The sequence below is a fragment of the Lutra lutra genome, chromosome 8, assembly GCF_902655055.1.
Source record: "Lutra lutra chromosome 8, mLutLut1.2, whole genome shotgun sequence".
In the NCBI taxonomy this organism is placed as follows: Eukaryota; Metazoa; Chordata; class Mammalia; order Carnivora; family Mustelidae; genus Lutra; species Lutra lutra.
In genome coordinates, this window is record NC_062285.1 from 22,673,879 (window position 1) to 22,696,403 (window position 22,525).

General features: G+C 40.6%; 1 protein-coding gene across 2 annotated transcripts in view; it reads left to right on the plus strand.

Moving 5' to 3' along the window:
- The first annotated feature begins 4,195 nt into the window (after positions 1-4,195).
- The window catches only part of CUBN (cubilin), a 274,189-nt gene continuing 255,859 nt past the window's right edge, over positions 4,196-22,525 (plus strand). The window contains exons 1-10 of one of the 2 annotated variants that reach the window (XM_047739399.1): positions 4,196-4,383; positions 4,982-5,111; positions 6,004-6,099; positions 6,714-6,752; positions 9,587-9,688; positions 10,365-10,468; positions 16,609-16,735; positions 17,700-17,862; positions 20,381-20,512; positions 21,716-21,811. In XM_047739399.1, the coding sequence (XP_047595355.1) occupies positions 4,271-4,383; positions 4,982-5,111; positions 6,004-6,099; positions 6,714-6,752; positions 9,587-9,688; positions 10,365-10,468; positions 16,609-16,735; positions 17,700-17,862; positions 20,381-20,512; positions 21,716-21,811 (1,102 nt within the window). In that variant the 5' untranslated portion in view covers positions 4,196-4,270. The remainder of the gene's footprint in view (positions 4,384-4,981; positions 5,112-6,003; positions 6,100-6,713; positions 6,753-9,586; positions 9,689-10,364; positions 10,469-16,608; positions 16,736-17,699; positions 17,863-20,380; positions 20,513-21,715; positions 21,812-22,525) is intronic. The other variant, XM_047739398.1, reaches the window with a different exon arrangement.

Genomic DNA, 22,525 nt, shown 5'->3' on the forward strand with positions numbered 1-22,525 from the left:
TCCACCATGGAATAGAAAGACCCAATAACCAAATAGGAGAAAAAGAGCTTAGGGAAACCAGAGACCATGCAGTAAACAGAAAAAAGCAACTATGATATTTTTCAAATAACAGGGGAGGTTACAACAATGAATCGAGAACAAGAAAGGATTTTGAACTTAAGAAAGTTTTTTAAATAAAAAATTTAAAAGTTAAATACAAAGAACTTTCCACAAAGTAGAACCAAAGAAGATAAAGACATAGAAAACAGAAAAGAAAGTTGTGAAAAATTAGATCAATCTCAGAAAAATAGAGAAATGGAAGTAGGGATGCAGCCCCTGGCTATAGTTTGGGCCATTTCAGATCCTCCCTGCACCCATCATTGATGACTAAACCACTTGAGAGTGACACTCTGAGGCAGCAGTGGGTGGCCAGTGTCCCTCAGATCTCTGTGCAGCCAAATCTAAACTCAGGGTCTTCTCCCCCAAACCTCATCCCCCTGATTATTCTCATTTATTCAGTTATCAACACCTCTGTCCTTCCAATTTCTCAAACAAGGAAACTGAACATCAACCCTTCCCTCCTTAACTGCACAAATACTTTGGTAGGTCCTATTTCTTGAATATTTCTCACCAGCTCTCTCTCTGCCACTGCCTTGTCGGGGTGGGGGTGCTTTCCTGTTCACATCTCTTTCACTGTACTCCAACCTCCTCACCAACTCTGGGTCTGAGACTGGGCTCTGCAGAAATGCTTGTCAAACACAAACATGACCATATTAATCTCCTGCCTACAGTATTCTCATAATTCTCCATTATTTATAATAAAATCTAAGTTCATTACAATTTCAAGGTCCTTCTTGATCTGACTTCTTATCTATTTTAGAAATCTCATCTTCCACAGACAGACACTGCTCTGGCCATGTTGACTTCTTTTCTAACCAGAAAGCTTCAGGTGTGTCATTTTCTCCATCTGAAATTCCCAATCCCACTACTTTGCCTGGAGAAGTCTTCATTCTGCACAACTCAGCTGGTCTCCAGGGAAGCCTGCTTTGCTCTTCCTAGGCGGAGTTAATTCTATTCCCTATCGGTGTTTTCCCTTTTTTCTTTGTTTTCTTTCTTCTCTTTTGTCCTTACCATTGTTTTGACTATAGTGATCCCTCCTTAACCAGCAATTTTACTCATGTGAAATTCTAGTATATCGGAATTCCCTTCCATGTACATTTTTGATGACTACAGGATTTTCTTTTGTGCATTCTATTGGGAGTTATTAAGAAGGGTGGCAACTCAGGATTCAGAATAAAAAAAAGGAGGTAAAGTGGATGGCACAGAAGGAGCAGAGGCTGTACAAAGACATCCTGGAGAAGTTAAAGGAAGAAGAAAGGAAAAGATAATTCTGGTTCTTACAACTGTGTTCTAGTGCTTTTGTAAGGGGTGAAGGAGGGAGAGAAGGGAGCTGAGATTTCTATAACATTGCTGTGGAGCCAGGACAACAGGTAGGGAAGTGAGACTATGAGGCAGGACTGGGAGCAGAAGTCATGAGTTGTTGATTAGCCACTCACTGACCTACAGATCTGGAGACACTGATACAACCCTAATTCCATCTAGCTCATTCATAGTCCCCAGTGCATGTCTCTGTTCTGGAATCCTCTTGCAAAAGAGGAGAGGTGAGACTTCACTGATTTTCTTTGTACCCAAGATTTTAAAATCAACTGAGAATTCTTCTATCAGTTCCATTTAATGAACCCAAACCTAAGTGGTGGGAAAAGAAGGAGAGGTATTAATGATATTTATTCACATGATAATAAGTTTCTATTTAGTGGACACTTATGTGCCAGAGACCAAATGTGTTAAACATTGTATACACCTTCAGTTGTATAGAAAGATAACAATCTTTCTGCTGATGAAGAAATAGGGCTACAGGGTTAGGAAGTGATGGAGCTGGAGTTTGAAACCAGGTGAATGAGCTTGAGACCCCATATTCAATCATGTGGTGTCCCCTAGACAAGACTTCAAAGGAAAAAGATCTACACTGTATTTCACTTGTATTCCTGTCATTTTGTAGGGTAAAGGACTAATACATAAAGAGCAGCGCAACAAGATATTTGTGGAATGTATTCTGGATTAAGGAGGAAATGGGAGATTTGCTAGTCAATGAAAGACAGGGTTTTGGGTCCTTAGAAAGTTTACCTTGGGGGAGGGAAGAAGGCTGATTATTCGCCTTCTAAGTCTGAAGGTCATGGATTCTAGGACTTTTAAAATTTCTCTTTGCTGAAGAAATTCCAAATAAGGCAGGTAAACAGAATTCATGATAATGCCAAGGAAACAGATTTGATTTTTATATTGCTTTCACCAAGTCATCATAAGCAGATGGTCTAACTTGTCTATTGATCTCAGCTGGAGTTGAGTAGGTGAGCCGGAGGTAAAATTTCCCAACTTACCAAAAGTCAGTTGGACCTTGAAAGGATACTACTTTCTTGTTTTTTCCTAATGTGAGGGACAATTAAGAATTGTATGTGTAGATTAGGAACAAAGAAATTATCTTTAGTTTGTTTAATAATAATCACATTAGTAAAATAGGAAAATCCTATAAAACAAAGTTCTTACTGAGATCACACTGGAGACCTTTTCTATTGAACGAAAAGATTGGCTGAGTACCTATATATACTTTATGAAAATAGTTACAGTCATAGCTCAGAGGGGTAGAATTGTCCTTGGTGTTAGAAGATGCTACCCCATCCTATTTCGTCCCATTCAGTGGGATTACATCCTTTCTTGTTGTGCAACCGTGACCATCATCCATCTCCAGAACTTTTTCATCTTTCCAAAGTGAACTTCTGTACCCATTAAACAAGAGCTCCCCACCCTCCCTTCCTCTAGCCAGGAAACCAGCATGCTACATTCCGTCTCTGTGAGTTTGACTACCTTAGGTTCTTCATGTAAGTGGAAGCGTACAGTATTTGTTCTTCTGTGTCTGACTTGATTCATTCAACATAATGTCTTTGAGGTTTATCCATGTTGTAGAAGGTGCCAGAATTTCCTTCAATGTTAAGGCTGAACAATATTCCACTGTATGCATGTAATGCCTTTGTTGATCCATTCGTATCTGTCAGCGGACACTGGATTGCTTACATATTTTGGAGGTTGTGAATGATGCTGCTGTGAATGTGGTTGTACAAATATCTCTTTAAGTCTCCTTTTTTCAGGTCTTTTGGGTATATACCCAGATGTGGAATTACTGGATCCCATGGTAATTCCATTTAATTTTTTAAGGAACTACCAGACTGTTTTGTAGCGGCTGCACCATTTTATTTTCTCACTGGGAGTGCACGAGGGCTCCAGTTTCTCTGCATCCTCACCAACACTTGCTATTTTCTGGGTTTTGTTTGCTTGTTTTGATAGTAGCCATCCTAATGGGTATGAAGTGTTATCTTATTGTGGTTCTGATTTGTGTTTCCCTAATGAATAGTGAACCTGAGCATCTTTTCATGTGCTTTTTGGCAATTTGTACATCTTCTTTGGAAAAATGCCTATTTTCTCTGCCCACTAAAAAGGAGGCTATTTTTTTGTTGTTGTTGTTGAGTTATGAGAGTTCGTTATGTATTCTGGAAATTAACCTCTTAACACATATATAATTAGTAAATTTTTTTTCTCATTCTGTAAGTTGTCTTTTCACTGTGTTGATGGTGTCTTTTGATATATAAAAGTTTTTTCATTTTCAAATTGCCCAGTGTATCCATTATTTTGTTGTTGTTGCCTGTGCTTTTGGTATCATATCCAAAAAATCATTGCCAAGTCCACTGTCATGAAGCTTTCCTCTTTTGTTTTCTTCTAAAGAGTGTTAGCTCCTGTTTTTAGGTATTTGATGCATTTTGAGTTAATCTTTGTATATGGTGTAAAGTAAGGGTCCAAATTCATTTTTTTGCATGTGGGTATCCAGTTTTTCTAGTATCGTTTGCTGAACGGTAGCTGCTTCTTAAGCAAGGATTGTTTTAGTGGATGTTTCCAAAGCAGTTTGTCACTATTTCAAAGGTCAGACAGATAATGATTAAGTTGTGCATCACTTAAAGGTAGATTTTGACCTCTTACAAGTTGAAGAGTACTGAAGATCTAAGATCATTTACATCCCTTGGGAAGGAAAAATAACATAGCCTTCTAGGGCAAAGAAGAGAGAACTGAAAAGTTGCAGGATATTTCACTGGCCAAAGTACATCTGCCTGATTTGCCGTCTCTCAAATCCCACACTGGGCTGGAGTGCTTCCCTCTTCCTGACAACGGAGGAGGGTTGCTGAGGAATATGTCCTCATCTTTTCTTTGGAGTTTGGTTATTTTGTTGACATTTGCTGAATCAAATGGTGAAACTGGAGAACCTGAGCTGCAGAGACCAAAGAGAAGTACTGAGCTCCAACAGTAAGTAGACCCCTGGATTACTGCTGCTGACGGTCAAGGGCAGGTGGTCATTAGTTTCCACAAATAGCTGGAGAAGCAAAGGTGTAGTTTTTCTTCAAGAAAACAATGATGGGGGCTGCCTGGGTGGCTCAGTGGGTTAAGCCTCTACCTTCAGCTCAGGTCCTGATCTCAGGGTTCTGGGATCAAGTCCCACATCGGGCTCTCTGCTAGGCAGGGAGCCTGCCTCCTCCTCTCTTTCTCTACTTGTGATCTCTCTCTCTGTCAAATAAATAAAATCTTTAAAAAAAAAGAAAAGAAAAGAAAACGATGATGTTAAATACAAGTAGGGAAAAATATGTAGACTGATGTATGGGATTATCTTCTTCCACCTGAATTATTCACTGGCCATTTTGCAAATCAGGCAAGTATGCAATTACTAGAAGCCATCTCTAGGGAATCTGCAGAGAAAAGGGGGCAGAGAAGCAGGGAGAATCTGGTTGAGTTGACCACAGAGCGAAGGTGTACGCAGAGAAACGCTCATGAGTTTCTCTCATGAGAAACGTTGTTTAAAAATTACACATGCTTATTATTGATGCATCCTTTGGTTTGATTTATATAGGCCTCGGATGGCTGCAGAGAGGGGAAATTTAGTGTTTCTTGCTGGGTCTGCTCAAAACATTGAATTCAGAACTGGATCCCTGGGAAAGATCAAATTAAATGGGGAAGATCTTGGCGAATGTTTACATCAGGTAATACAATGGAAATATATCTAAGTAATTTTGTATATCTGTATATAGTCATTTAATTCAAGAGGCCTATATGAATCTTAAATCTTTAGCCTGAGGAGCGTAACTGGAGGTGACATAAGTCCTCTGAAGAGCAATGCCCTTGGACTAACGATGGGCAGAAGGAGGAATTCTAGTGGGATATGGTTCGTAGTGGGGGTTTATGTCCTCTTCTCCATCTAATCCAGAGGAGGCCCCCAGGGTCGTCCTGGGACTCCTCCACAAAGAGGAGCAAGGAAGGAAAGGGGTCAGAGAAAGGTTTGGATGAGACCGGTTTACTTGTGCCAGAGAAGAGAACTGGCTAGTTATTCTCTTGCCTCCCTGAGTGTTTTCAGTGTCCGTTAGTAACTACATCACACTGGTGTGTCAGTCGTAATGTTAGAAGCTACGATTACTTAGAGCTTCCCAGGGACTATCCAGTGTGCCCCGCCCATCGAACCCCCACAACTGTCCTATGAGTTTGACATTATTGTCACCCTGTTTGTAAGGGAGGTAAAGGAAACGTGAAGCAGTGCAGCCACTCACCCAAGGACACCCAGGAAATGGCCAAGGCAGGACCTGAAACCCAAGCAGTCTCACTCAAAGCCAGGCCTCTTTACGAGCACTCCAACGGTTATGAGAAAAAATGCCAACAGAAAGTTCCTTGATGTGTTGTTACTGAAAATGGCAAATAGAATTATTCCATGGCTGTTTTAGATGTTTATTATACATGGTAATGTGTTGATTTTTACAATAATGAGCAAGATATTGGTGCTTAAAATAGAACAGTACTCGACTTTCTAAAATTTTTTTATCTATATCATACATATGACTTTTCCACTAGCCTTCACCTCCTCCTTTTTCCTTTTGATATTAGATACAGAAAAACAAAAATGATATAACAGATTTAAAAAGGACCTCAGTCGGTCTGCCTCAAAATATTTCCAATCAAATACATCAACTTAATTCTAAGGTAAGACTGACATCCTCATCATTAGCACAGACGGGTTTTCTTAATTCAACTTTGTAAGTAACCGTTTGCAGAAGACACACTAGCTTTTTGTCTGCGTTAAAATTCAGCATTGTCATTACGGACTTTTCAGTGAGATGACATAAGTCCAATAGGGGACGCAGAGGTAGTGATGAGCAGAAGGTTGTGATTCTGTAACAAGAGTTTATTGCCTAAGTAGGTCTTGCCCACATTCTGGAAGGCAGCTATGCTCACCACTATACCACCAACGCTCTTGCCCACATTCTGACTGAACCTTCTTATCGGCAAAGTGGATGACTGGCTGTCATTTATGAAAATTCCCAGAGTCACTGTCTGCAGAGAAGCAATGAGTCAACTTGTCAATGGGTTGTACTTCCTTTTTTTAAAAAATGCCTCAAAAAAAAAAAAATCTATATGATGGAAGAGAGTAGGAAGGAAGGGAAGCCTGGAGGGAGGAGAAATGGAGGAAGGAAAAAGCAATAAAAAAGCAATCAACAGACAATGTGAGTCCGCAGCAGAGGGGGTTAGGAAAATATGCCAAGGGACAATATCACATGTGAAATGCTAACTGATGCTTTCTCTTCCCTACAACTTAGCTTGTGGATCTGGAGAGAAAATTTCAAAGCTTACAGCAGGTAGGTCCCATAGCTACTTCCTGTCTGACATCTTTCACTGAGAATACAATAGAGTCATCGATGGGGCTGGCATTCTTATCTTCAGGTAGATGGATGATCCGTATCAAGGACTTTGCTTTTTCCCATAATTTAATTCTCAGCACAGTTTATGCTTCCCCGGATACAGTTGAGGAACCTGAGTGTCAGATAAAGTAAACCAACCCCAGGTCACTGGGCATGTGAAGTATGTGGACTAAATCTGTCAGCTAGTGACTGAGTATCTGGCATCTAGGACTCAGTATTGAAAGGCCATGCATCAGGGTGCCTGGGTGGCTCAGTCAGTAAAGCTGACTTGATTTTGGTTCAGGTCAAAATCTCAGGATGCTGGGATTGAGCCCCATGTGGGACTCTGTGCTCAGTGGGGAGTCTGCTTGAGGATTATTTCCCTTTCCCTCTGCCCCTCCCCTCCCATTTCTAAAATAAAACACTAAATCTTAAAAAAAAAAAAAGAAAAGAAAAAAGAAAAATCATGTATCTTCTATGACATTAAACTCAGAGGCTTGGGGTAGTCATAAAATATTTCTTTTTAAAAAATATATTTATTTATTTATTTACTGACATGCAACAGAGAGAGAGAGAGAGAGACAGAGACAGAGAGAGCACGAGCAGGGGGAGCAGCTGGCAGAGGGAGAGAGAGAAGCAGGCTTCTCCTTGAGCAAGGAGCCTGATGTGGGCTGGATCCCGGGACCCTGGGATCATGACCTGAGCTGAAGACAGACACATAACTACATAATATTTCAAAATTCCTTAAGAGTACATTTGTTGGTAATTAAATTTGAGCAGTTTCTTAGATCTTAGACCTTCCATCACTTTGTAAGTACATGCTTGTAAACTTGTCCTTGTAATGTTAGACTTCTCATCTGTTTTGAGGTTGGCCAATGTTTTTGCAATTTTCATGGAAGCTATAACCTTTTATCCAAAGAAATGCACAGAATGTCCCCATATTAAAATTTTCAAATAAAAGTTAGGGGATTCCAGGTTAAGAACCCCTGTTCTCAAATTCTGGATCTGTTGTGATTATGCTTCAAGTGTGGTCCTCTATTTTGGTGTTTTAAACTTGGTGAGCAAGTTCATCTAGGTAGGCCTTTTCCTGACTTTGATAATAAATTGCTCCTCAGCCTGTATCTTTTTTAGGGAGTATTTGAATGAATGAGAATGAGCAAGGCTTCATACCTTTGGAGCAAGGCACAGTACTGTAGCTTCCAGTCTCCTAGAGTACTTCATTATTGCTACCGAAGGTCAAAAGCTGGAGGCCATGGTCAGATGACCCCAGACACCCCCACCCCCCATCCCTCAGGAAGAATTTTTTAATGATTTTGGATATAAGTATCTTTTTTTTTTTTTTAAGATTTTATTTATTTATTTGACAGAGAGATCACAAGCAGGCAGAGAGGCAGGCAGAGAGAGAGGAGGAAGCAGGCTCCCTGCTGAGCAGAGAGCCCCATGCAGGGCTCGATCCCAGGACTCTGAGATCATGACCTGAGCTGAAGGCAGCGGCTTAACCCACTGAGCCACCCAGGCACCCCTGGATATAAGTATCTTTTATGAATTCCAAGGGCTCTCTGATACTATAGCCATGGTCCATTCCCCAACGTCTTCCTTCTGATTGCTTACTGATTCCGTTTCCTACTGGGTCTCCATAGGCTTTCAAGTTTTAAAGCACCAGACAATGTTGCTTTTGTGTGCCAGAAAACTTTCTAATGGGTTTGTGGTCAATTTCTGTAATTGTGTCATCTGATGAACAGGACTATTTGTGGTACTAGGGCACAAAGATGGATGGGATCATAGAAGAAAACAGAGTCCAGAAATAGACCCCCACAGGAGTGTTCACCATGTTTTTGATAAAGGAGGAGAGAGATGGGTTTGGCAATAAATGGTGCTTAGTCAGTTAGTTGACTATCCTCGGACTCTGTTTCATCTGTAAAATGAAGGGGACATGACTTTCTCTGTGAGTCATTGGATATAAAAAAAAAAGAGAGAGAAGAAAAGAAAGAATGTAATGAATAATTCACCTCTCTTTTAATTTTAATTTTTTAAAAATTTTATTTTTTAGCTCTATTTTAATTTTTAAAACAGACTACAATTAGGTGAGGTTAATAAAATAGCTTTTCTTGCATAATCGCTTGTCTTCTCTAAAGAAGTTTTCTGCCCCCAAAGGCATTAGGAATCTTATGAGATTGGAACTAATAGCTGACATATAGTGAGATTCCCTAGGTTGTGTAGACAAAGGCAGGTCTGTTCGCGACTCTGGTCTGAAAGCAGTCACGGGAGCACAGGAGTGGAGGTTGTCATCTAAGCCCACATCTCAAACAAAGGGACTCACTTGGAGCGAAAAGAGTTCCGTCATCTTAACCCACGGGAAGATGATCAGATTTCAAATGCTTATCTGGAGGTACCGAAGAGAAGAACACCAAAAGAACTGGAGTTTCCCATTTTGTTTTCTCAGTACCATGGGAATGTCCATTATTATTCCCAACCTGACATCTTCACTCTTGTCCATCAGCATCCATCTCTCAGGTGAACAGTGCTTTCCAAAGAATAGCATGACCATCTCCTCCCCTTGCGTCTCATCCCATAGTGAAGGAAAATACGTAGGAATGATCGTGTGAAACCCTGTTTCTTCCACGAGGGAGTTGATTTGAAGAACTTCAGTAAGAGACTTAATGTCTGGAGGAGGACCTGCCCTTGACTGGGAGTAAAATGTAGTTTCACAGGTGCACCTCCCTGAACCATGCCTGTCTGTGCTGCCTTCTGAAAGTATGATGGTCTTGCTGACTGGCCTGTCTTTGTTTCAGACAGTTGACAGAAAGGTGTGTAGCAGCAATCCCTGCCAAAATGGAGGGACCTGCCTCAATCTCCATGATTCCTTTTATTGTATCTGTCCTTCCCAGTGGAAGGTAAGTCACTTGGTCTTTGGTTAAAAATGACAGTGAGTCAGCATCAGTGGTTCCTCTGGAATAGTTCAGACATATTTAATTCTCCATCCAAAGTTTCTAGGATTCTGTGGTCTCCCAAATCAGGATGAATTACACAATGTGTCCCAAAATCCAAACAGTGCCACACATGACTGCATAACCCACTGAACACCAAGCCATCTTAAGGAGGGGTTCACTTGATTGCGTAACTACATGGAAGGGCATGATATTTAGGCCAGTGTCTGTTTCAGTTGTTCAGCACTAAAAGTCCTAAATGCAACTTGACGTAGCCATGTAAATTTTCTTGCCCTTTTCTCTTAATGGTGAAAATGTTCCTGACATGTGCATTAAAGAAAAAAAAAATTAAGCGACTATTCCCAGGCATAGCCTGATAGTAACATGAGGATTAGTTAGTGGAAGGATTCTTCTTGTATGATTGTCGTGCTTTTACCAAGAGCTCTTTGGCTCCTGTAGGCCAAATCTGAGTTCAAGAGGAAGGATAACCAGATATTAGCGTTACTATTAGCATGATCGTATCTCGCCTGAGTGAAGACTGCTTTACCGTGCATATATAAATCCTTAAGGATATCATAGGAATATAGGCCCTAGATCCATCTGTGACCTGTGGCACCTGACTTTGTTCTTGACATGAATGCAGGGTCCTCTGTGCTCAGTTGATGTGAATGAATGTGAGCTTTACTCGGGAACACCCCTGGGCTGCCAGAATGGAGCTACATGTGAAAATACAGCAGGGAGTTACAGGTAATGTGTCTCTTTTCTTTCCTTTTCTCTCCTCTCCTCTTTTTTTCTTTCTTTCCTTCCTTCCTAGCTTCTCTTCTTTTCTTTTCTTTTCTTCTTCTCCTCCTCCTTCCCTTCTTGAAGTTTTTGAAGGACTAACACATCCCGTAGTTAGGAGCATCCATGATTAATTATCAGTATTACCAGCAATCGGCTCTCCCTGGAGAAATATATGGCTCTTATTTAATGACATGTAGCTATTTGTTTAGAGGAAGAAAAGCTTGTGCATCCTCAATTCTTACCCCATGAAGAAAGTCTTTCTCTGGAGTCCCTGAGGACCAGGAAGTAGGCCCCGGTGGCCGCCACAGGGAGTAGGGAGGGCATGGGACTGTAGCATTAGTGGGAGTCAGACCCCTGAAGGGGCTGCTGTTGAAGCGCCTCCAGCAGAAGACGGCTGCCGCACCCACTCATGAGAGAAGTGGGCTCACAGCTTTAGTATGGATGGCTTCACTCAAGCGCTATGGAAATGTTAACCAGAACAAGACGAGAAGCTAAACGGAGGTTTTCTCCACATAGTGAGCACTCCCTGCCTTTCCTCAACTTGCGGTGAGGCCCCTTACTCCAATCATCATGCAGCTCCTGTCCCCTCCTGACTTGCTGGGTCAGATGGCACGTCCCACGTCCTCCTGCTCAGCTTAGGACCCACCCTCTCCAGGAAAACTTCCCTTCCCTTACGAAGCTGACTTAGGCATCCCAACACCTACGTGTTGCAATCAAACTGTAAGAGTGCTGGTAATTAAAGCTATAGTGGCTGACACATCAGCTTTTAAAATAATCAAGTCGGGGGTGCCTGGGTGGCTCAGTCTGTTAAGCCTCAGACTCTTGGTTTTCACTCAGGTCATGATCTCAGGGTCATGAGACAGCCCTCTTTGTCAGGCTTCACGCTCAGCATGGAGTCTGCTTGACCTTCTCTCTCTCCCTTTGCTCCTTCATCCACTCCTGCTCTCTCTTTCTTAAATAAATAAATCTTAAAAAAAAAATCAAGTCCGGAAATTTATGGCAGATCAACATCAAACCTACTTTTGTATAGTTCCTTAAAATCATTAAAAAAATCCGCTCTAGACATTGTCTTTCCCCATTTTTTGGTTTGTCTCCTATTTTCTGTGATTATTAAAAAGTAAGAAAGTTGTTTCTGTTATAACATGAACAATTTCTTTCAACACACAGGGATATAATCTCACTGGAGTAGAGAGCAACTACTTGCTTTCTAACTCATGTCTCTGCTATATTGTTCTCCCATTCCCTTGTAACAGTATCTATTCTATCCTTTCCCACAAAACTGAGTGCAGTAATTTTGTCATTTCCTTGTCATCTGTTAACACACTGTTTTCTCAGAAAGCAGTCACAATCCTTCTCTTTTTCATATAATTGATCCTTTTATTCTTTTGATCTGATCTTAAAAAGTTTTGCTCACTCCAAGTCACAAAGTGAATTCATTCAAACTTCTGATAGATATTTTCACAAGCTTCATCATTTTGCGAACCCAAATCAATCACCCCTGACTTAAATTAAGTATTATGTTATTGAAGAGACGTTTGCTTCCAGGACTTTATTTCTAATTTTAATGAACTCCCTGATCCCTGCCTGCTTTTATAAGCATTCAAGCTTGGGCTAGATTCAAAATGCTGGTCTAATCTTTAATTCCCTTGAAAGCATTATCTCCTGATCTCTGTTTATGGGCACTTATCAATGGGAATTGCTGCTCTGAGATACTGGAGGAAAATGACTCCTAGCGCCAACACTTTCCTGCCTTCCTGATATCGAGGAATATCCTGCAGATTACATTTCACTCCTGGTCTTCTTTTATCATCACTGTCCTCTGGGGTCTTGCAGGCCAACCAAATAACAAAGATGTGCAGCAAGTGGGATAGGACCCAAAGATCCAGCCAAAATTGATTTTTCTCCACCCACCCCCCAACACATTACTTTTAGTCCTGCAAAATGGAAAAGAAAAAAAAAATAATGTAACTCTTTGCTGCATGTCAGAGATTAGAGTTCTTTTTTTCCAGGTATAATCATGAGAGAGAAAGAGAAAGAGAGAACTTATTTTTATTTGTCAGGAGCTGCCTAAAAGGCAGATTCAACTTTGTATGAGCAATATTGAATTCTCTTTTGTACCTTCCTGTAAACACACACACACACACACACACACACACACACACACACACACACCCCAAGGACTCATTGTGCTGACTCTGGAAATGGTTTTGATTTCTAGTCTGTGTCCTTCCTAGATTTGCTAGAGGACAGTTAAGAAGGAACGTTTAAATCTGTGGGTTTTTTTTTTTTCCTCTTGATACAAGGATAGTTTATGAAACCCCATGAATTCCAATTGATACCAATGAACTAAATACTCAAATCCAGGCATTTGATGGAGACTTTTTGGAGGAATAACAGAAAATAGAAAAAGATACATAAGAATAAGGCTACAGGCTTGCCCTGTGGAATCAGGGTAATGAAACACAGACCATTTAGACACTCTGTGTTCTATTAATTATGTGAGATTAAATGCCCATTAATCAGTAGCTTTCCTGAGGCTCGAAACCCCTTCAGGAAACTTCTACGGACATCTGCTAAAGGAAAATGAGCCACTGTTGAATAATCTGGATCTGCAGAAATGTGGTCACAACAAAGGGTTTGCTCTGGGTTTGGGGCCTCCTTTAGCCTCTAACTCTTGGAACCTGTTTACTTAGGAAGACAAAGGAGTCTTTATTTAAAGGGATTAATAATTCCTAATTAATAAAGACCTTTGAGAGATAAAGCACTCTGCAGATACTAATTAATTGGAGTACTATTTCATAGGAAACTTTGTGGTAAAAACTTTTTTTTTTTTTTTTTTTTTTTGAGTAATGAAACTAGAGCAAGGAGACCATTGTCTGTTTCCTCTGATTCCTGTGCCTGGAGGTCTTGTCCCTAACTGCTTCACACAGGAAGATTTTGCCACTTCCTGATGCTGTTGTTGCCTCTTTATTCTGAAGAATTGATGTATATTGTTCTCCTGCTTACTTTGGATTTAAGACAGACCTTGGAATGCAAATTTGCCATATAGATGGCATATATCATATACTTTGGGCTCAGATCTAGAAGGCTTTCTAGGAAAAAAAATTGAGTTTGTTGTTTGTTTTTTTTTCTCCAAGAGCACAATGTGGGTTCGCCTATTTTATTTTCTTTCTTTCCACTGTCATCACTGATGGGTTTTAAAACATGCAGAGGTTAAGCGACGAGGATAGTCTGGTTTTGGCTCACTGGTAGTTAGGTATTAAGCTTATTACCTGTTTCAGTTAGTCAGTTATGTTAATATTGAACCATGGACTCTAACATAAGTTAAATTATGACTGTGAAAGTGTATTTGACCTCTTTTCAATTGCCAAATGCACTTGCAGTGTTTTTGAACACTAGAAAGCCCAGCTTTGTTCTGCCAGAACCAAACCAGTAATAAGAAATCATTACAAAGGTGACTTTTGCAGGGAGATATATAATCCATCACTCTTTTTCTTTAAAGGACCTATCCAGATGACTTGAGAATATATTTTGCATGCAAACACTGTTAGGTTAAGAAGATGCTTTAAACCGAGAAGTCTTCAGGGCACCTGGTTGGCTCAGTTGGAGGAATGTGTGGCTCTTCATCTTGGGGTGGTGACCTCGAGTCCCTCATTCGGTGTAGAGATTACTGAGATAAATTTAAAAAAGAGAGAGGAGAGAGAGGGAAGTCTTCAACTAACTACCTTTCAGAATATGGGGATGTGACGTAGAAGAACATTGATGCAAAAGTAACATAGACCTAGGTTTTAATTCATCTTCTGCCAATTCTTAATCCTGTGGCCTTGGGTAATGTGAGCCTTGCCAGTAAAATGGGATTAATACTTGTCTTTGAGGATCATAGCAAGGAAGCTAGTGGTATACTTGGCTGCCTTCTTCCCTCTGTTTCTCACATTAAGCTACATTTAAACAAAAGAAGTATACTTTGTAGTTCTTTAGAGAAAAGTGTAGGAAGAAAATTCACTCATCTCAGAGGGAGAAGGAGGAGAGAGTTAGATAGGATTTAACTGCAGGTCCAGGAACCAGAGTCTCCTCTCAAATCTCAAGTGCTTTTCCGATAAATCACTAAGTAAAGCACTTAATGCTAAGATTAAACACAATTTCCTGACCACTTCCTACTGGAAAACGTCTTAAGACCCCAAGGTGAAAATAGTGCTCATGGATTGGCACTATTATTTTACAGAAATGGAGGCAGAGGGAGTTATTACATTGTCTGAGGTGAACAGTTACTAGGTAATATCAGGATTTAAACCCAGGAAGCTTGTCCCATTGGGTCTTGAATACTCAGATCTCTTTTATAGGTTCAGAAACCTGGTGAAGTTGGCTTAAAGATTCGAAAAAATTCTTTTTCGTGGGGGAAGTGGTAGAAAAAAGATACACTTGTTGCAAGGAAGCCACCTGGGTCAAATGCTCAAATATGTATATGAAACAGTATAGAGTTCTATAGTCTCCAAGAGTTTAATGAAATATCCTAAAAGGATATTCTGCATCAGGATGGGAGAGTAAAGAGGAAAGGGACAAGGGTATGAGAGGGAAAGTATGGAAAGAGAGAGATGAGAAGAAGATAAATAATTATGGGTAGGGAATGAATAATTGAAAATTTTGTTAAAGTTTAATCATCTATTGCCATTAGTCTATGACCTTGTCTTCATGAGAAAGGCAACCTTAGAATGATCATGTATGTAATTTATGAACAAACAGATTTTACACAATTATATACTGGTGTTAAAAATTGCACCAGGACATAATTAAATCAAAAAAGTATTTGTTTATCTGAAATTCCAATGTAACTGGGTATCTTGTGTCTTCATTTGCCATGTCTGGCAGCTCTATGTGTAAGTGCCTGAATGATACTCATTTAGTCTTCCTACATCTTTGGCCACACTCAGTGATCTCTTCTTCCTTAGAACCCACAGAAAGGTGCCACCCTGGCTGTTGTTTCCAGGGCCCTCCGTGGGTACACCCAGTTCCATGCCTGGATCATGGCTCTTGCTCCTTTTCAGACAAGCCAGACTCTTCTCCCATGCTATCATGAGAGATATTCCTCTTCTGACATGAGCTGAGCTCCTTTACCTTATAGAATGGGCCCTTTCTTTCCGTGACACTCAGAAAGTAGTTCCTAGCTATGCAGATCCTCCTTGTTCCTGTCTCTGACCCTTGATCCCGGTGGACAGATGCTTCGTGAGGGCTAGTGCAGCTCAAGGCAGGCAAATGGTGACCTCTGGGACTGGCTCTCCCCTCCAGCAGAAGTGCTCAAACATGTGAAAATGAACAAGCTTAGGCTCTGTGACCCCTCCACCTCCTTTCCTGCCCCAGTTTGCTCTTCTCATACCTTCCCCATCCCCTCGGAAGCTGCAGCACAAATAGAATATGAACTCAGCAGTTCCAAGGATTGCAATAGTTTAAAACAACTTTGTTCATATGGTTATTATGGAACTGAAATTTTCTCATAACAAAATACTCACCACGAGCTTGGGTATTATGTAAAATGGCATTTGTCAGTGAAAATGTGGCTATGAAAGAAATGTTACTATGTTAACTGCATCTCTTATGGATAGAAGTAGTGCCCTTTGTAATATGATAATAATTATTGTATTTCCTGAGATGTGGCTATACCATTGCCTATGGGTTATACAATTCCAGGGAACATTTGGGAATGTGCCAGCTCAGTCAAGGTCACCGGTGCTTACCGGTGGGCCCATTCAGAGGGACGATGAATGGACTTGATCTCTCCTGTTACCATCCCGAATGAACTCCATCCCCTTTAGTTTATGGATGTCTGACCTTTGAAAGTGCTGTGTGATGACCTGATACCAGAAGAATTTATGGTGGTAGTTGTGCCCAGATAGTAAGCTGTGCCCCTCTCAGACTGCATTTGAGAGGTAACACATTTACTCAGTCCACTGCTTGAGCGATTTTCTTCCAAGACTGCAGCCAATAAATCTGGTTTTCTGATTTATGATTCCACATGAACGTCATTGACATACAGTTGGAATTATTATTTTCTTAACTGATGCTAAGAAACAGGCACTTGCCCTGACCTTATGCTCTTGCATAACCAACAGCTGTCTCTGCTCACCTGAGACACAAGGCCCCCAGTGTGCGTCCAAATACGATGACTGTGAAGGGGGCTCCAAGGAGCTCTGTGGCCACGGCATCTGTGAGGATCGAATCCGTGTACAGGTTGGCCAGGTGAGTCCCTCCCAGAAAGTGGGACTCCTCAGAGGGAGTCCTGTTTATTCGTTCCTCCTCCCGCATGTCTGTGTATGAGCCCAGCTCTGGCAGAGCTGCAAAGAGGAAGTCAACTTCCTGCTCTAAAGCGGGGCACAGGTGAGGAAAGAGATGGGAGTTGTCCATAAATAAACAGAAAACTGGGCCCAGAGGTGATAGCATTATAGAAATTACTACCATTTTTATTATGGTAGTAATTTATTCATAAATCTGTCCATGAGACGTGACCTCGTGGCCTTGTGAGTTGTAACAGTGACGAGACATGGGAACACCAAAGGTCCACTCTTGCTGGCAACATGCCCTTCTAAGGCGTCTGGATTGTTTCTGGCCCTGCAGACCCCGAGCCACCTCCCTGTGCTCTGGATCTGGTCCATTTTCCTGGCAACCTTGACTCTGACCTTCATGATCACCCAGCACTGGCCCGCTTTGCCTTGTATGAGACCTTTGGGTCTTTATTTTTAGTTCTGGTTTGAATTTTTTTTTCTACCCATGTGATGGAAAATGGTTCTCTTCCAGTGATGGTGGGAGGAGGGAGTGGGTGGGAAGGGAAGGAGAGACTTTCAAAAAGGAAACAAACAGAATGGATTTTCCAAGGTCTGTGCCTCCATGGGTGTTTTTCCCCTCTAAAAACACAGCAGGCTGAGTGCATTGACTTTAATTATATTGACTTACAGTTCTTGATTGTGGTTGCACTTTCCCTGGAATCTTTGGGGCAAATTATAGGTTTTCCTTACTCTGAAGTAAAGATGTTTCTCTTTTTGCGTGGTTGGGTCTAAATGCTTAATCATACGGGAAGAAAAAGAGAAGCCACTCCATCAGTTATGGAAACGAATGCTAGAGGATCAACAGTTGGGGACTTGGTGAGATTTTCAAAGGATTTCCGTGCTCATTTTCTTGATTGCCTTGACTCTTGTCATTCTGCCAGCCCAAATACAGCTGCATTTGCGATGCAGGGTGGACGTCCCCGCTGAACAGCTTGGCCTGTGTGCTGGACATAGACGAGTGCAGCCTCCCACAGGCGCCGTGCTCAGCCCTCGCACCGTGCTTCAACACACCAGGCTCTTTCTACTGCGGGGCCTGCCCAACAGGTATGGGGACTTGTCCACGCCCTGCCAGGCAAGGTGCCAGAACAACTTGTCTTCCACTGCTGAAAGCTAAGAAGACCATTCTCAGGAAGCATGTCCTGTTTCACTAACTCCCACCATGGGCCCATCTTTCTGTGGTAATAATTCAGCCGTAGAAATCAGAGGACCTGAGCCAAATGTGGGGGGCTGGGTCAAACACCTGCTTGCTGTGGTGGCAGCTGACTGGGACCCGTTCTACCCCACCTCCCTTACTAGCCAGATGTTTGCAAACTTGGGTAGATGACTTCACCTCTTAGTGTCACTGCTAGAGTCCAGTAGTCCTCACCGGTGTGTGTCACTGGGAGACCCTATGGTCTTGGCTATAAATAAGGATGTCTGGTTTCATCTCAGACCCACAGAGACTGAATCTCCAGGTCAGGTCACGTATGGAGTCACTGAAAATGTAGACTCTGGGCTCCGAGGCTGCCTGGGTTTGAGTCTATGCTTCGTGTCTCACTATAGGAGATTGTTATCATCCAATCAATGCGTATCTGTAGAGCACACAGTGTGAGCAAAGCACTGTGCTGGGTGCACTGGTGAGCAATTCACCAGACCTCAGATAGTCTACAAGGCCCCGTGGCACTCCTTGTGTGTTGTCAGAAGGTGGAGCATATAAGAATATAATTATTTTATGGAAACTTCATTGAGACACTGTGCCAGGCAATTTTTAATTCTTGCAAATATGACCAAATCAAGAAATATTAGGAATTAGTTTTATTCCCACTTTAAAATAGAAGACCATGAGGATTGAAGAAGGTAAATAACTTGTTCAAGATCACATAGCTTATAAGCAGTCAGGAGTCAAACCTAGGTCTGCCTGACTGTGGATCTGAGCAGGGCTGCTGAATTCTTCATTGATCTGTCTCATCAAGGAACCCACACACTTGTTGCTTCATCTAGTGACTTTTCCTTTAGTGACTTTCTTTGTGTTACCTGCTTAGATCTTGTATAATGAGGAAGAAATTGAAAAAACATGTAAAGACTTTTTTCCCCTCTCAGTTCTCAGGGGCAAATAAAATTTGCAAATAACCACATTCTTGAAAGCATTTTGCCAGTGACAGTCTTTAAAAACTAGAAATCAGAAAAATAAATTATAAGAACTATAGGATTCTTTTACTAATTGTTGGAGGAAAAAAAAGAGAAACAAAACTTTGTGTTTTCCTATTAATCATGTTATTTTTTTCCTGCATGTCAAAATAATACATGCTGCTTATAAAATATAAAGAAAGTATAAAAATATGAAAATAAAATGACAGAGAAATGCCCGTAGTCTTATCACTCAGAGGACCACCTTTGACATTGGGGCATGTTTTCTTCCAACTCTCTTCTGTGCATTCTTCACCTGTAAATACGATAATTTTCACAAGTAGATTTTTATTTATTTTTTATTATTATTATTATTTTAAATTTATTTATTTGACAGAGATAGTGAGAGAGAGAATACAAGCAGGGGGAGTGGGAGAGGGAGAAGCAGGCTTCGCACTGAGCAGGGAGCCTGATGCGGGCTTGATCCCTGGACCCTGGGTTCATGACCTGAGCTGAAGGCAGACGCTTAACGACTGAGCCACCCAGGCACCCCACAAACAGATTTTTAGAAGGGGACTCCACTTAGATGAAAGAAAAGAAATATTTTTTAAAATATAGAAGGTTTTAAACACTCTATAATTTTAGTCATTTGAATTATAAGAGTAATAATACTCACTGTAACAGTTGATTTAAACAGAAATATCTAGAGAAAAAGGACATTCTTTCTTCACCTTCAATCTTGTTCTCCCAATGAGAATACTGTTAACAGTTGTTCTCTCTCCTCTTCTTCCTTTTCCTTCTCTCATACAAACACATAGAACATAGGCAGGTTTAAAAAAATTATTTTCCCAAATTGGGGTCAGACTCTGCATATTATTCTAAAAGTTTATATTATTAGTTATTATTATTATTATATAGTTATTATTATATATTAGTAAGTGTATTTGGGAAAATTTTTAAATATGTGTGTGTCATTAAAAGTAGCTTTTTGTATTCGGTGGTACAGATGAGTCACAATAAATTCAGCTGTGCCGCTAGTGATCATTGAGGGTCCCCCCCCCCCATTAAACAACTCTGCCACAGGCATCTGCTTATCTACATCTATAGATACTGGCAGTTTTATCACTGCAGAAAAGTTTTAAGAAGTGGAATTGTTAGCCAAAGGTATATATTTTTAAAATTTTAATGAATACCTCTAGATCTATTTCCAAACAGATTTTATTAATTTAACTTCTGACTAAAAGCATCTAAGACTACCTCATTTGCCCACCCCTTTGCCAGAATTTGTTTTTAAGAATGTAAAACCATTTTTGCCAACCTGAGAGGTAGAGCCTACCTCATTTTAATCTGTAGTTTCTTCAAGCAAAGCGGGTCTTTGTGTATCTTTGACGATTTGCATTTCTTTGTTGATAACTTGTCTATAGAGCTAACTTTGCAAATCTTCTAATCTTTCTAGGCTGGCAAGGAAATGGATACAGTTGCCAAGATATCAATGAATGTGAGATCAATAATGGCGGCTGTTCTGTGGTTCCACCTGTCACCTGTGTGAATACATTGGGGTCTTACCACTGTCAAGCCTGTCCACCAGGTGCTACACCATTATAGGCAAAATATACATTTGGGAACAGGGTCTTGTGCTCCATATTTTTTATTTTATTATTTTATTTTATTATTTTATATATATTTTTTAGAGAGGGAGAGAGAAAGAAGGAGGGAGGAGGAGTGAGGGGTAGAGGAAGAGGGACAGAGAGACTCTTCAGCAGCTCCACACCCAGTGCTGAACACAATGTGGGGCTCAGTCTCACAACCCTGAGATCTTAGCCTGAGCTGAAACCAAGAGTCGGGCGCTTAACTGACTGAGCCACCCGTGTGCCCCGCTTATGTTCCATTTTAAATACGACTCTGTCTAAGGAGATATACTGAGTAGTGCGGAAAGTTTTATTTAACATGTGGATTCAGGGCATGTTAGTTCAAGCTACATTATGAAAAGCAATAAAAATTTTTTTAATATCACTGGGAAACAACAAACCTTTACAAATTGTGAAACAGCCTGTGGAGATAATGCAGAATTTGAAACATTTTCTCTGTGGATCACAGACCTGCAGCCCCATTGTTCCCACAAATAATTTATTGATACAGTGAAGTCATGAGATGTTTTACGTACAAAGTTCGCTAAATAACAGGTTGACCAGTAAGCATATGATACATGTTATTTTCCTTTCTCTTCTGGAAAGAAGTCATTACAGCTATCCTGTGATCTAAACTGAGCGAGTGACTACCCAAGAAGTTTGGGGAGTTCTAGGGGATATATTGAAACCCTGTATGTTTTATTAATGTGAAACAATAGTACTTAGGACTTCTACAATAATTTAACTTTCAGATCATTAAAGTCACTGCATTTAGAAAATGTCAAATTGCTTAGTATCAGCACTTTCTAAGTCTACCAGTAGATTCATGGATCTTTTTATTTTTATTTTTTATTTTAGTTGGGAGAAACAACCCAGAACATTGTTTCTGCAATCAGGTTCCCAATTCTTATTTGTCCTTTCCTCTTAATGATAGAAATTTGTCTATGGTGTACATGTGTGATGTATTCTGCATTATCTCCACAGGCTGTTTCGCAATTTGTAAAGGTTTGTTGTTTCCCATGTGTATGTGGCTTCGTATTTAGCTTTTTTGTTCTGATGATAGAAGATTTCTGGTTGTCCTGGTTCATGATCCTTGGTTCTCAGATTGGGATACTTCAATATTCTTAATGTTGTGTGTTATGCCCTGCTCTTGCTGTCATCAGGGTATCAAGGCGATGGAAGAGTGTGCACACCCATTGACATCTGCTCCATCAATAATGGAGGCTGCCACCCGGACGCGTCATGCTCCTCGGTTCTCGGTGATGACTCTCCCTCTGGTTTGGGGTATCTTAATAGGACCCTCTAAAACAAATCAACATTTTAAAAACAAAATCCCCTACCTTCAAAATTCCTATTTTGATTTTCAAACCAAAAAGTAAGCCTTGTTTTAAAGCTGTACATTGGATTTTTTAATGTGATAGACTATGGTCTCTGGTATGGCCTAACCCAGCAGTTATTTACCAAGATAATTGAGCAAGCTAATTAATTTATGACTGTATTTGAGAAAATGGCAAGGAGAAAAGGAGGAAGGACCATCTGTCAACTCCCTTTAAAAACGCTTTCTTTTCTATGCCATTGGCCAGGATTGAGACCTGTTGCTAACCTTGTCTGCAAGGGAGGCTGGGAAATGTAGTTTATTTCAGGTGCTTATGCCCCCAGTTAAAATAAACAATTCACTACTAAAGAATGGAAAACTAGATTTAAGGCGATAGCCAACAGTGTCTGCAATGCTGTGTAAGAGAAGTTTCACCTCCTATAATTTAAAAAATATGTATTGCTAAATTTTCTCCCAGAAATGTATCAATTTATACTAACCAACAGTGCATGAAAGTATACATGTATCCCACCCTTCACAATAATGGATACTATTGTTATTTTTCATTTTGGTCAATTTTATAGGCAAAAATTGCCTTCCCATTATTTTAATTTTGACCATATCAAAATTCACTTTTGAACACTAATAGTCAATACTT